The 13,745-nt window shown below is 31.6% G+C and overlaps 1 protein-coding gene across 1 annotated transcript in view; it reads right to left on the bottom strand.

The window, feature by feature from the left end:
• The window catches only part of LOC134822558 (RNA-binding protein lark-like), a 33,394-nt gene extending 19,852 nt beyond the window's left edge, over positions 1 to 13,542 (bottom strand). Inside the window, exons 1-3 of the mRNA XM_063833669.1 lie at positions 13,244 to 13,542; positions 12,534 to 12,845; positions 11,127 to 11,234 (exon numbers count right to left, since the gene is read on the bottom strand). Coding sequence (XP_063689739.1) covers positions 11,127 to 11,234; positions 12,534 to 12,845; positions 13,244 to 13,536 — 713 coding nt within the window. The 5' untranslated portion in view covers positions 13,537 to 13,542. The remainder of the gene's footprint in view (positions 1 to 11,126; positions 11,235 to 12,533; positions 12,846 to 13,243) is intronic.
• Between the last annotated feature and the right edge of the window lie 203 nt (positions 13,543 to 13,745).

Raw genomic sequence — 13,745 nt, 5'->3', positions numbered from 1 at the left:
AGTATAGCTTTACTCTGTAGTCTGTATGATGTACTAGTTATAATATTAGTATAGCTTTACTCTGTAGTCTGTATGATGTACTAGTATAATATTAGTATAGCTTTACTCTGTAGTCTGTATGATGTACTAGATAATATTAGTATAGCTTTACTCTGTAGTCTGTATGATGTACTAGTATAATATTAGTATAGCTTTACTCTGTAGTCTGTATGATGTATTAGTTATAATATTAGTATAGCTTTACTCTGTAGTCTGTATGATGTCTATTAGTATCGCTTACTATAGTATATGTAAATATTAGTATAGCTTTACTCTGTAGTCTGTATGATGTACTAGTATAATATTAGTATAGCTTTACTCTGTAGTCAGTATGATGTACTAGTATAATATTAGTTTAGCTTTACTCTGTAGTCTGTATGATGTACTAGTATAATATTAGTATAGCTTTACTCTGTAGTCTGTATGATGTACTAGTATAATATTAGTTTAGCTTTACTCTGTAGTCTGTATGATGTACTAGTATAATAATAGTATAGCTTTACTCTGTAGTCTGTATGATGTACTAGTATAATATTAGTATAGCTTTACTCTGTAGTCTGTATGATGTACTAGTATAATATAGTATAGCTTTACTCTGTAGTCTGTATGATGTACTAGTATAATACTAGTATAGCTTTACTCTGTAGTCTGTATGATGTACTAGTATAATATTAGTATAGCTTTACTCTGTAGTCTGTATGATGTACTAGTATAATATTAGTATAGCTTTACTCTGTAGTCTGTATGATGTACTAGTATAAATATTTGTATAGCTTTACTCTGTAGTCTGTATGATGTACTAGTATAATATTAGTATAGCTTTACTCTGTAGTCTGTATGATGTACTAGTATAATATTAGTATAGCTTTACTCTGTAGTCTGTATGATGGACTAGTATAAATTAGTATAGCTTTACTCTGTAGTCTGTATGATGTACTAGTATAATATTAGTATAAGCTTTACTCTGTAGTCTGTATGATGTATAGTATAATATTAGTTTAGCTTTACTCTGTAGTCTGTATGATGTACTAGTATAATATTAGTATAGCTTTACTCAGTAGTCTGTATGATGTACTAGTATAATATTAGTATAGCTTTACTCTGTAGTCTGTATGAATGTACTAGTATAATATTAGTATAGCTTTACTCTGTAGTCTGTATGATGTACTAGTATAATATTAGTTTAGCTTTACTCTGTAGTCTGTCTGATGTACTAGTATAATATTGTATAGCTTTACTCTGTAGTCTGTATGATGTACTAGTATAATATTAGTATCGCTTTACTCTGTAGTCTGTATGATGTACTAGTATTAATATTAGTATAGCTTTACTCTGTAGTCTGTATGATGTACTAGTATAATATTAGTTTAGCTTTACTCTGTAGTCTGTATGATGTACTAGTATAATATTAGTATAGCTTTACTCTGTAGTCTGTATGATGTACTAGTATAATATTTGTATAGCTTTACTCTGTAGTCTGTATGATGTACTAGTATAATATTAGTATAGCTTTACTCTGTAGTCTGTATGATGTACTAGTATAATATTAGTATAGCTTTTACTCTGTAGTCTGTATGATGTATTAGTTATAATATTAGTATCGCTCTTACTCTGTATGATGTATGATGTACTAGTTATAATATTAGTTTAGCTTTATCTGTAGTCTGTATGATGTACTAGTATAATATTAGTATAGCTTTACTCTGTAGTCTGTATGATGTACTAGTCATAATATTAGTTTAGCTTTACTCTGTATGATGTACTAGTATAGCTTTACTCTGTAGTCTGTATGATGTATTAGTATAATATTAGTATAGCTTTACTCTGTAGTCTGTATGATGTACTAGTATAATATTAGTTTAGCTTTACTCTGTATGATGTATGATGTACTAGTTATAATATTAGTTTAGCTTTACTCTGTAGTCTGTATGATGTACTAGTATAATACTAGTATAGCTTTACTCTGTAGTCTGTATGATGTACTAGTATAATATTAGTTTAGCTTTACTCTGTAGTCTGTATGATGTACTAGTATAATATTAGTTTAGCTTTACTCTGTATCAGTCTGTATGATGTACTAGATATAATATTAGTATAGCTTTACTCTGTAGTCTGTATGACTGTACTAGTTATAAATTAGTTTAGCTTTACTCTGTAGTCTGTATGATGTACTAGTATAATATTAGTATAGCTTTACTCTGTAGTCTGTATGATGTACTAGTATATATTAGTATAGCTTTACTCTGTAGTCTGTATGATGTATGATGTACTAGTTATAATATTAGTATAGCTTTACTCTGTAGTCTGTATGATGTACTAGTATAATATTAGTATAGCTTTACTCTGTAGTCTGTATGATGTATTAGTTAATATTAGTATAGCTTTACTCTGTAGTTCGTAATGATGTACCTAGTATAATATTAGTATAGCTCTTTCTCTGTAGTCTGTATGATGTACTAGTATAATATTAGTTATAGCTTTACTCTGTATGATGTATGATGTACTAGTATAAATTAGTTTAGCTTTACTCTGTAGTCTGTATGATGTATTAGTTATAATATTAGTTTAGCTTTACTCTGTAGTCTGTATGATGTACTAGTTATAATATTAGTTTAGCTTTACTCTGTAGTCTGTATGATGTACTAGTATAATATTAGTTAGCTTCTACTCTGTAGTCTGTATGATGTACTAGTATAATATTAGTTTAGCTTTACTCTGTAGTCTGTATGATGTATTAGTTATAATATTAGTATAGCTTTACTCTGTAAGTCTGTATGATGTACTAGTAATATTAGTATAGCTTTACTCTGTAGTCTGTATGATGTACTAGTATAGCTTTACTCTGTAGTCTGTATGATGTACTAGTATAGCCCTTTACTCTGTAGTCTGTATGATGTACTTCGTATAATATTAGTATAGCTTTACTCTGTAGTCTGTATGACTGTACTAGTTATTAATATTCGTATAGCTTTACTCTGTAGTCTGTATGATGTACTAGTATAATATTAGTATAGCTTTACTCCTGTAGTCTGTATGATGTATTAGTTATAATATTAGTATAGCTTTACTCTGTAGTCTGTATGATGTACCTAGTATAATATTAGTATAGCTTTACTCTGTAGTCTGTATGATGTATAGTTATAATATTAGTTTTGCTTTTTTCGTAGTCTGTATGATTTTACTAGTTTAATTTGTTTAGTTACCTTTTTGTCTGTATGATGTATGTATAATTTGTATAGCTTTACTCTGTAGTCTGTTGATGTACTGATAAAATTTTGTATAGCTTTACTTGTATCTGTAGATGTACTAGTATAATATTAGTTTAGTTTCTTGTGTCGTATGATGTATTAGTATAATATTAGTTGCTTTATTGTAGTCTGTATGATGTACTAGTTATAATATTAGTTTAGTTTTCTCGTAGTCTGTATGATTATAGTTTTAATATTAGTTTTGCTTTCTCTGTGTCTGATGATGTATAGTTTTAAAATTAGTTAGTTTTCTTGTAGTTGTTGATGTATAGTATTATTTGTATAGTTTACTCGTAGTCTGTTGATGTACTAGTTTATTTGATAGCTTACTCTGTGTTGATGTGTATAGTTTAGTTTACTCTGTAGTCGTAGTGTACTAGTAAATATTAGTATAGCTTTACTCTGTAGTCTGTATGATGTACTAGTATAATATTAGTTTAGCTTTTACTCTGTAGTCTGTATGATGTATTAGTATAATATTAGTATAGCTTTACTCTGTAGTCTGTATGATGTACTAGTATAATATTAGTATAGCTTTACTCTGTAGTCTGTATGATGTACTAGTTAGCTTTACTCTGTAGTCTGTATGATGTACTAGTATAGCTTTACTCTGTAGTCTGTATGATGTACTAGTATAATATTAGTATAGCTTTACTCTGTAGTCTGTATGATGTACTAGTTATAATATTAGTATAGCTTTACTCTGTAGTCTGTATGATGTACTAGTATAATATTAGTATAGCTTTACTCTGTAGTCTGTATGATGTATTAGTTATAATATTAGTATAGCTTTACTCTGTAGTCTGTATGATGTACTAGTATAATATTAGTATAGCTTTACTCTGTAGTCTGTATGATGTACTAGTTATAATATTAGTTTAGCTTTACTCTGTAGTCTGTATGATGTACTAGTTATAATATTAGTTTAGCTTTACTCTGTAGTCTGTATGATGTACTAGTATAATATTAGTATAGCTTTACTCTGTAGTCGGTATGATGTACTAGTATAATATTAGTATAGCTTACTCTGTAGTCTGTATGATGTACTAGTATAATATTAGTTTAGCTTACTCTGTAGTCTGTATGATGTATTAGGTATAATATTAGTATAGCTTTACTCTGTAGTCTGTATGATGTACTAGTTATAATATTAGTTTAGCTTTACTCTGTAGTCTGTATGATGTACTAGTTATAATATTAGTTTAGCTTTACTCTGTAGTCTGTATGATGTACTAGTTATAATATTAGTTTAGCTTTACTCTGTAGTCTGTATGATGTATAGTATAATATTAGTATAGCTTTACTCTGTAGTCTGTATGATGTACTAGTATAATATTAGTATAGCTTTACTCTGTAGTCTGTATGATGTACTAGTTTAGCTTTACTCTGTAGTCTGTATGATGTACTAGTATAATATTAGTTTAGCTTTACTCTGTAGTCTGTATGATGTACTAGTATAATATTAGTATAGCTTTACTCTGTAGTCTGTATGATGTACTAGTATAATATTAGTTTAGCTTTACTCTGTAGTCTGTATGAGTACTAGTATAATATTAGTATAGCTTTTCCTCTGTAGTCTGTATGATGTATTAGTTATAATATTAGTATAGCTTTACTCTGTAGTCTGTATGATGTACTAGTATAATATTAGTATAGCTTTACTCTGTAGTCTGTATGATGTACTAGTATAATATTAGTATAGCTTTACTCTGTAGTCTGTATGATGTACTAGTTATAATATTAGTATAGCTTTACTCTGTATGATGTATGATGTACTAGTATAATATTAGTTTAGCTTTACTCTGTAGTCTGTATGATGTACTAGTATAATATTAGTATAGCTTTACTCTGTAGTCTGTATGATGTACTAGTATAATATTAGTTAGCTTTACTCTGTAGTCTGTATGATGTACTAGTATAATATTAGTATAGCTTTACTCTGTAGTCTGTATGATGTACTAGTATAATATTAGTTTAGCTTTACTCTGTAGTCTGTATGATGTACTAGTATAATATTAGTATAGCTTTACTCTGTAGTCTGTATGATGTACTAGTATAATATTAGTATAGCTTTACTCTGTAGTCTGTATGATGTACTAGTATAAATTTAGTATAGCTTTACTCTGTAGTCTGTATGATGTACTAGTATAATATTAGTATAGCTTTACTCTGTAGTCTGTATGACTGTATTAGTATAATATTAGTATAGCTTTACTCTGTAGTCTGTATGATGTACTAGTATAATATTAGTATAGCTTTACTCTGTAGTCTGTATGATGTACTTGTATATATTAGTATAGCTTTACTCTGTAGTCTGTATGATGTACTAGTATAATATTAGTTTAGCTTTACTCTGTAGTCTGTATGATGTACTAGTATAATATTAGTTTAGCTTTACTCTGTAGTCTGTATGATGTACTAGTATAATATTAGTTTAGCTTTACTCTGTAGTCTGTATGATGTATTAGTTATAATATTAGTTTAGCTTTACTCTGTAGTCTGTATGATGTACTAGTATAATATTAGTTTAGCTTTACTCTGTAGTCTGTATGAATGTACTAGTATAGCTTTACTCTGTAGTCTGTATGATGTACCTAGTATAGCTTTTACTCTGTACTGTATGATGTACTAGTATAGCTTTACTCTGTAGTCTGTATGATGTACTAGTTATAATATTAGTATAGCTATACCTCTGTAGTCTGTATGATGTACTAGTATAATTTAGATTTGCTTTACTCTGTAGTCTGTATGATGTAATAGTATAATATTAGTTTAGCTTTACTCTGTAGTCTGTATGAGTATTAGTCTATAATAATAGTATAAGCTTTCTCTGTAGTCTGTATGATTGTACTTGTATAATATTAGTAGAGCTTTACTCTGTAGTCTGTATGATGTATAAGTTATAATATTAGTATAGCTTTACTCTGTAGTCTGTATGATGTATTAGTTATAATATTAGTATAGCTTTACTCTGTAGTCTGTATGATGTACTAGTATAATATTAGTATAGCTTTACTCTGTAGTCTGTATGATGTACTAGTTATAATATTAGTATAGCTTTACTCTGTAGTCTGTATGATGTATTAGTTATAATATTAGTTTAGCTTTACTCTGTAGTCTGTATGACTGTACTAGTATAATATTAGTATAGCTTTACACTGTAGTCTGTATGATGTATTAGTTATAAAATTTGTATGCTTTTTTTGTAGTTGTAGATGTATAGTTAAAATTAGTATAGCTTTACTCTGTAGTCTGTATGTGTACTGTTTAAAAATTTGTAAGCTTTTTCTCTGTATTGTATGATGTATTGTTTTAATATTAGTTGCTTTACCTGTAGTCTGTATATGTACTGTATTTTAGTTTTAGCTTTATTGTAGTTGTATGGTCTGTTATATATTTTGTATAGCTTTTTCTCTGTTTATGTTGATGTCTAGTTAATATTAGTTTAGTTTCTTGTGTCTGTATGATGTATTTAATATTGTATAGCTTTATTGTGTCTGTTGATGTATTAGTTATAAAATTTTGTATGCTTTATTGTGTTGTTGAGTATAGTATATATTGTTTAGCTTTTTGTGTCTGTATGATGTACTGTATTTATTGTTAGCTTTACTCTGTAGTTGTATGTGTATAGTATAAAATTGTTTTTGCTTTCTCGTGTCTGTTGTTTTACTAGTATAGTTTACTCTGTAGTCTGTATGATGTAATAGTATAATATTAGTATAGCTTTACTCTGTAGTCTGTATGATGTACTAGTATAAATTAGTATAGCTTTACTCTGTAGTCTGTATGATGTACTAGTATAATATTAGTATAGCTTTACTCTGTAGTCTGTATGATGTACTTGTATAATATTAGTTTAGCTTTACTCTGTAGTCTGTATGATGTACTAGTATAATATTAGTATAAGCTTTACTCTGTAGTCTTATGATGTACTAGTATAATATTAGTATAGCTTTACTCTGTAGTCTGTATGATGTACTAGTATAATATTAGTTTAGCTTTACTCTGTAGTCTGTATGATGTACTAGTATAGCTTTACTCTGTAGTCTGTATGATGTACTAGTATAGCTTTACTCTGTAGTCTGTATGATGTATTAGTATAATATTAGTTTAGCTTTACTCTGTAGTCTGTATGATGTATTAGTATAATATTAGTATAGCTTTACTCTGTAGTCTGTATGATGTACTAGTATAATATTAGTATAGCTTTACTCTGTAGTCTGTATGATGTATTAGTTATAATATTAGTATAGCTTTACTCTGTAGTCTGTATGATGTAATAGTATAATATTAGTTTAGCTTTACTCTGTAGTCTGTATGATGTACTAGTATAATATTAGTATAGCTTTACTCTGTAGTCTGTATGATGTACTAGTATAATATTAGTATAGCTTTACTCTGTAGTCTGTATGTTGTACTAGTATAATATTAGTATAGCTTTACTCTGTAGTCTGTATGATGTACTAGTATAATACTAGTATAGCTTTTCTCTGTAGTCTGTATGATGTACTAGTATAATATTAGTATAGCTTTACTCTGTAGTCTGTATGATGACTAGTATAATATTAGTATAGCTTTCTCTGTAGTCTGTATGATGTACTAGTAATATTAGTATAGCTTATACTCTGTAGTCTGTATGATGTACTAGTTATAATATTAGTATAGCTTTACTCTGTAGTCTGTATGATGTACTAGTATAATATTAGTATAGCTTTACTCTGTAGTCTGTATGATGTACTAGTATAATATTAGTTTAGCTTTACTCTGTAGTCTGTATGATGTACCTAGTATAATATTAGTATAGCTTTACTCTGTAGTCTGTATGATGTACTAGTATAATATTAGTATAGCTTTACTCTGTAGTCTGTATGATGTACTAGTATAGCTTTACTCTGTAGTCTGTATGATGTACTAGTATAGCTTTACTCTGTAGTCTGTATGATGTACTAGTATAGCTTTACTCTGTAGTCTGTATGATGTACTAGTATAGCTTTACTCTGTAGTCTGTATGATGTACTAGTATAGCTTTACTCTGTAGTCTGTATGATGTACTAGTATAATATTAGTATAGCTTTACTCTGTAGTCTGTATGATGTACTAGTATAGCTTTACTCTGTAGTCTGTATGATGTACTAGTATAGCTTTACTCTGTAGTCTGTATGATGTACTAGTATAGCTTTACTCTGTAGTCTGTATGATGTACTAGTATAGCTTTACTCTGTAGTCTGTATGATGTATTAGTATAGCTTTACTCTGTAGTCTGTATGATGTACTAGTATAGCTTTACTCTGTAGTCTGTATGATGTACTAGTATAGCTTTACTCTGTAGTCTGTATGATGTACTAGTATAGCTTTACTCTGTAGTCTGTATGATGTACTAGTATAGCTTTACTCTGTAGTCTGTATGATGTACTAGTATAATATTAGTATAGCTTTACTCTGTAGTCTGTATGATGTACTAGTATAGCTTTACTCTGTAGTCTGTATGATGTACTAGTATAGCTTTACTCTGTAGTCTGTATGATGTACTAGTATAGCTTTACTCTGTAGTCTGTATGATGTACTAGTTTAGCTTTACTCTGTAGTCTGTATGATGTACTAGTATAGCTTTACTCTGTAGTCTGTATGATGTACTAGTATAGCTTTACTCTGTAGTCTGTATGATGTACTAGTATAGCTTTACTCTGTAGTCTGTATGATGTATTAGTATAGCTTTACTCTGTAGTCTGTATGATGTACTAGTATAGCTTTACTCTGTAGTCTGTATGATGTACTAGTATAGCTTTACTCTGTAGTCTGTATGATGTACTAGTATAGCTTTACTCTGTAGTCTGTATGATGTACTAGTATAGCTTTACTCTGTAGTCTGTATGATGTATTAGTATAGCTTTACTCTGTAGTCTGTATGATGTACTAGTATAGCTTTACTCTGTAGTCTGTATGATGTATTAGTATAGCTTTACTCTGTAGTCTGTATGATGTACTAGTATAGCTTTACTCTGTAGTCTGTATGATGTACTAGTATAGCTTTACTCTGTAGTCTGTATGATGTATTAGTATAGCTTTACTCTGTAGTCTGTATGTATGTAGGTAATGATGTACCTGATCAATCAGTTTTGTTGCAGCAATCTGTTATAAATGAATAAATAAGAGTATTTTTACCCAATTAACACTTCCTTACATTTCAATTGTGATTGGATGTTATGGGCTTTTGGCCGAAAAACCCTAACAATGGCAAAAATGGGGTTTTTAAAAACCCCTTCTAGGAGTCAAAATCTTCCTCGTCTCCAATATCAGACACCTGATTTGGCCAAAATAGAAATATTATGATCACCAAACATCCAGCTTTTGAGATGTGATGTATTCTTGTGTAAATTTTTATTGATCCCGTTTGATGCGACAAGGAAAAATGCTCTTATCAGGGAAGGAATTTACTCAACGTTTCAATGTTACAACATCTTATTCATGATCTCAAATTATTTGTTACATAGTAGTGTTGAAAGTATTTTGAGATGTGGTCTTAAAATTTTGCACACCGATAGAAAATCACAAGAACAACTCACAACTACCTGCAGAAGTGTCTACCTCGAAAAAAAAGATTTGAAAAATATGAGAATTGTAACTAATTGATAAAATAAGGAATTACGTTTTCAAATATAGAGTCATTGACACTCATCACTGCGTTTTTGGGACACCCTATATAATTGATATATTATTATATTATATATACTTAATAAAGCAATTATCACTTTTGTATCCTTGTATCCTATATATTATACATTATATATATTATGTTGGAAGAGACAAGGAAAAATGAAACAGGAAGTTAGGAATGTAGGCAAATTTTCAACGTCAACGCCATCTTCAGCCTTCAGGCTAAAATTGGTACAAATGTTAGTAATAGTATACAATTATAGTTCTGGTTCTATATATACTTAAACTGGTTCTATACTTTAACTGGTTAAAATGCTAAATTAAAATTACACACACTGAATACAGGTTACATCAAATGGTATTACATTATCTCTACTATAATTCAGAAAATTCTTTTTGTACAATGTTTGTACGTACACTGTACGACCGCCCACGTGCAAATTACGTAAAAAGCAAAAGTTTGCAGAGTAACCATAGTAACGAGGATTGTTACACGCATGTGCAATGATTGTTTTAACGTAATTTTGATCGGTTTTGTGGTAAATACGTTGTGTTCGGTGCGAGCTACATTTTATTTGGCTGTATCTTCGGTGGCGATGAATACTTTTTGACACGATTAAAACTGACTCCCAAAGAATACTATTAGGTTCCTCCCTGTGGCCTGTGACCACGGGTTTTCTAGTATTACATAAAATGGTGATGTACACACGTTTTACACTCTGTTCAAGTACATAATATCTACCGAACATGAGGGTCGTGTGCTATTTGTTTAAATTTGTATCTGAATATGTTGTAAAAGAAATCCCTTAAGTTTCTTGCACTCTGAGTTCCCTCAAGTTTCTCGCAGCCTGAAGATGGCGTTGACGCCGAAAATTTGCCTACATTCCTAACTTCTTGTTTCATTTGTCCTTGTCTCTTCCAACCGGATATTATCCAACTATCAGTATTTCAATCATGAAACTAATAAACAGCGAACCACTCCATCATTTGATATTCAATGAACGTGTTCATATATATAACTATGGGGGCTGCTTGCTATATATATATATATATAGCAAGCAGCCCCACGAAAACCTCGCCGAACCTCCATGCGGTGTGAGGAGGTGCACGGGTTTAACCTATGCAAAGGAAGGGACTGGACATCTTTACAGCAACAGTAAGGCTCTTATATTAGCCTATACTAACCCTTTGAAAGTATAAGGCACCCATATTTCTTTGATTTTTCCGAAGTCCTCGAACACTGTATTCATCTCATCTTTGGTCACTTCCCGGTTGAGGTTTCCAAGGAAAAGCCTGGAAAAAGTCTAACTGAAAATCTGATAAGCTTTATCCATATTAAAATAATATGACATAATAATATTATAATACTATAATATGGTCTTATTTCCTTTATCGGCACTACAGCGTTCAACTTGATGTCAAGGAGCAAAGTAAATAGCAAATGAAACAAAGTTCAAATGGCAAGTTCCACTTCAAGTTTCAGTTTAATTAAACTAAAGCAATCGTAGGAACTTAAATTAGATCTAAAATATTCTCTTAAGACAGTTTGCTCCTTCATAAACTCAGCAACAGTGGATTATTAGGAATTTCAGCAAAACCACTATGTTTGCATTTGAGAGCAGACTCGTCGAAAAAGAAAGAGATGTATTGTGGGTATAAAAAGAGATGTACCATGATTTAATCCACCTTTAACCTCAAATGTGGAAACTAATATTGGGAAGAAGTTCTTCAACATCCTAGACAAGTATTTCCCAAAGCACCACCACCTCCACAAGGTCATCAACAGAAACACGGTAAAATTAAGCTACTGTTGTATGCACAACGTTGGCCGGCTACAACCAAAAGGTTCTCAAATTATAACAAGGTGACTCCACTGACCAAGATTCCGCAACTTGCAACTGTAGAAACAAGACGAATTGTCCATTCATGCAGTGCCGGGAAAATGTCAGATCAGATCAATTGATCCAGGCCAATGTAATACCGGAAGACGGAGCCTCATATTCACACATAGGCCTGACTGAAAACGTTTTCAAAAAGCGCAGCGTTGGTGAAATCATTGCCAAAGCTTCAAGAACGAGGCCTACGAACATAGTTATTCAAACTCATATGGAGACTCAAGAGAGGCAATATAAAATACACCATTGACTGGCAAATATTAACAAAATACCAATCATAAAAGCTTGGTGCGAGAACGTGCAACTTGTGCCTGACAGAAAAGCTCATCATCATCAAAAATTTGAACTCCATCAACCGAGCTTGTCTCAAAATGCAGGCACTCAAGGAAATTCCTAATAATGCACAGTTGCTATGCTGTTAAAGTTTATGAAGGAGCAAACTGTCTTAAGATAATATTTTTAGATCTAATCTAAGTTCCTGACGATTGCTTTAGTTTAATTGCTATATAGTTTAATTGCTATAGTATGAAACTTGAAGTTGAACTTGTCATTTGAACTTTGTTTCATTAGTTCTATATTATATATTATAATATTATATACTATTATAATAATATGTGCTGTTGTTGTTGTTGTTGTTTGATTATGATTTATGATGCATCTAGATATTATTATTATAATTCAGAGAATTCCTTATTACCTAGTTAAAGGATTGTCACTTTGCTCGGCTTTGTCTGCTGACGGTAGTTCTCCAGGTTTCTGTTTCAAATATTTTTTGTGCACCGGCAGATGGTTCCCTTTGTGCGCCGTTATCTCCACCTCCAGGAACCCCCCGAATATCTCTGTACCGTTTGTTTCCTCCACTGCACGCGACGCCTCTCCTTCGTGCTCAAACTCTACAAACGCAAACCCCTCCTTGTTAACGGATATGTCCACTATATTTCCAAATTCTTCAAATGCTCCGTTTAGTTGGCCAACGTTTATCTTGTCGACAATATTTCCGATGTAAATCCTGATGCAACATTGATTACAACAGTAACAATCAAACGATGTTGTGCCAGGCTCATCAATATCATATCTTACTCAGGCATGGCTCCACCGTGTAGGTGCAGGTGGGTGCGCACCAAAAGATTTGAAAATGTTTACACCAAAATTATCAAATTTTGTATAAACTATTGTAATATACATTATTCTGACTTCTACTGAGACTGTTTTGAGAGATATTGAAATACGTCTAGGAGAGTAAAATTCCAAAATTTTCCAGGGGGCTTCACATACCCCCATCCCCCCCCCGCCACGCTGAACCAACCCAAAGATTTTCAGCTGGAGCCATGCCTTATCCAACTGGGAAACAACGGCTCTAACAATTATTACTGAAGTGCACGCTAGCTAAACGGAATGTCACCTTACCTGGACCCCTTGACCTTGTCCTTCATTTCTTGATCCCACTCCAGCTTGCCCTGATACCCACTCTTCTTAGACGTCTGAACTGTAATCTTACAACCCAGACATATGGTCTGGTTCATTGCTACCATGGCTTTCTGTGCCTGCTCGTCCTTCTCAAACTCAATGAAAGCATAGCCGGGAGGGTTGAACGCCACCCACACGTCGGTTATAGGACCAAACTCCGAGAACACCTCACATAGTTCAGCTTTTTCAATAGGTCTGTCGAAACCGCCCACCCACAGCCGATTCGAGGCCATATTTACCTAACTGTGAAAGATAAGCATACATTAATGCGTGGTTACAACACACACAACGCCGGCACGCACAGGAAGTGCGTCCAGAGTGCGTTGTAAGAGGGATTGTTATTTTAATATAACCTTTAAAGCGTGAGGTATATACACTGACAGCAGTAATTCCTTTTAAATTTGACGGTTGAAGTTAGCGTTCTATTTTCAAGTAGACCCTC

Source organism: Bolinopsis microptera, chromosome 11 (genome assembly GCF_026151205.1).
Source record: "Bolinopsis microptera isolate Bmic1 chromosome 11, MBARI_Bmic_1.0, whole genome shotgun sequence".
Lineage (NCBI taxonomy): Eukaryota > Metazoa > Ctenophora > Tentaculata > Lobata > Bolinopsidae > Bolinopsis > Bolinopsis microptera.
The sequence above is the reverse complement of the archived record's forward strand: the minus strand, read 5'-3'. Positions and strand labels throughout refer to the sequence as shown.